This window comes from Aptenodytes forsteri, unplaced genomic scaffold (assembly GCF_000699145.1).
Source record: "Aptenodytes forsteri isolate BGI_AS27 unplaced genomic scaffold, ASM69914v1 Scaffold147, whole genome shotgun sequence".
In the NCBI taxonomy this organism is placed as follows: Eukaryota; Metazoa; Chordata; class Aves; order Sphenisciformes; family Spheniscidae; genus Aptenodytes; species Aptenodytes forsteri.
Genome location: NW_008795320.1, coordinates 643,480 through 644,268, shown reverse-complemented (window position 1 = coordinate 644,268; position 789 = coordinate 643,480). Strand labels below are relative to the sequence as shown.

At 70.6% G+C, this 789-nt stretch overlaps 1 protein-coding gene across 1 annotated transcript in view; it reads left to right on the top strand.

Moving 5' to 3' along the window:
• Positions 1–789, top strand: part of MEF2B (myocyte enhancer factor 2B) — a 4,194-nt gene that overhangs the window by 770 nt on the left and 2,635 nt on the right. Inside the window, 2 exon segments of the mRNA XM_019472196.1 lie at positions 1–62; positions 606–700. The exon segment at positions 1–62 is cut by the window's left edge and continues 44 nt beyond it. Coding sequence (XP_019327741.1) covers positions 1–62; positions 606–700 — 157 coding nt within the window.

The following is a 789-nucleotide window of genomic DNA, read 5'->3' as shown; positions in this document are numbered from 1 at the left end:
GCCCGCCTTCAAGCCGGCAGCGCCGAAGCCACCGGGACGCTCGCCGGGGCCACTGCCCCCAGGTAGGCTCGGACCCATCGCCCAGGGATGCTGCAGGGGAGACGATCCCCATGATGGGCACCCCATCCCCGCCAGCCCCACGGGGATTTTCCCGGCCAGGCACCGCATGCAAAGCTCCTCTCGCAGCATCTCCCGGGGACTTACCGGGAGCGGGGCCGGGGCGGGTGCGTGGGCAGGTAGCGCTGCTGCAGCTGTGGAAACACTGTCCCCTGCCTCCCTCCAGCTGCTTCCTGCGCCCTGCCGGCACCCAGCACCTGGCTGGCCCCCGGCACCCCGGGCACCCCATGCCCACAGCTCCCTCCCATGCGGCATGGCTCAGAGCTGGGCACGAGGGGCTCATACTGCCCAGCGGGACGGCACCAGCCCGGGGTGGTGACGGGGACACGGGTGTCTCCGGGGCCAGGTGGCAGAAAAGCGGCTGGAAAAAATGATGCTGGGGCTTGACCAGCGGAAACCCCCTAGGTGGGTGGGAGGTGGCACGGGGGCGGCTGGGCAATATTCCTGGTGCAGGACGCGGGCATGCGGCATCCCTGTCTCCCTGGAAGGGGACGGCGTGGTGGCCCCAGACACTCTGGACATCCCTGCAGGACGTCCCGGCCGCTCCATGGGGAGCTGGGTCGAGGGTGCTCCCCACGGCAGGGTCCGGCTGGAGAGGTTTGCAGCCTGCTGGCCCCGGGGCCGGATCCAGCCACCACCTTCACGCGCTGTTTCCGCTTGCAGCGCTCGGCT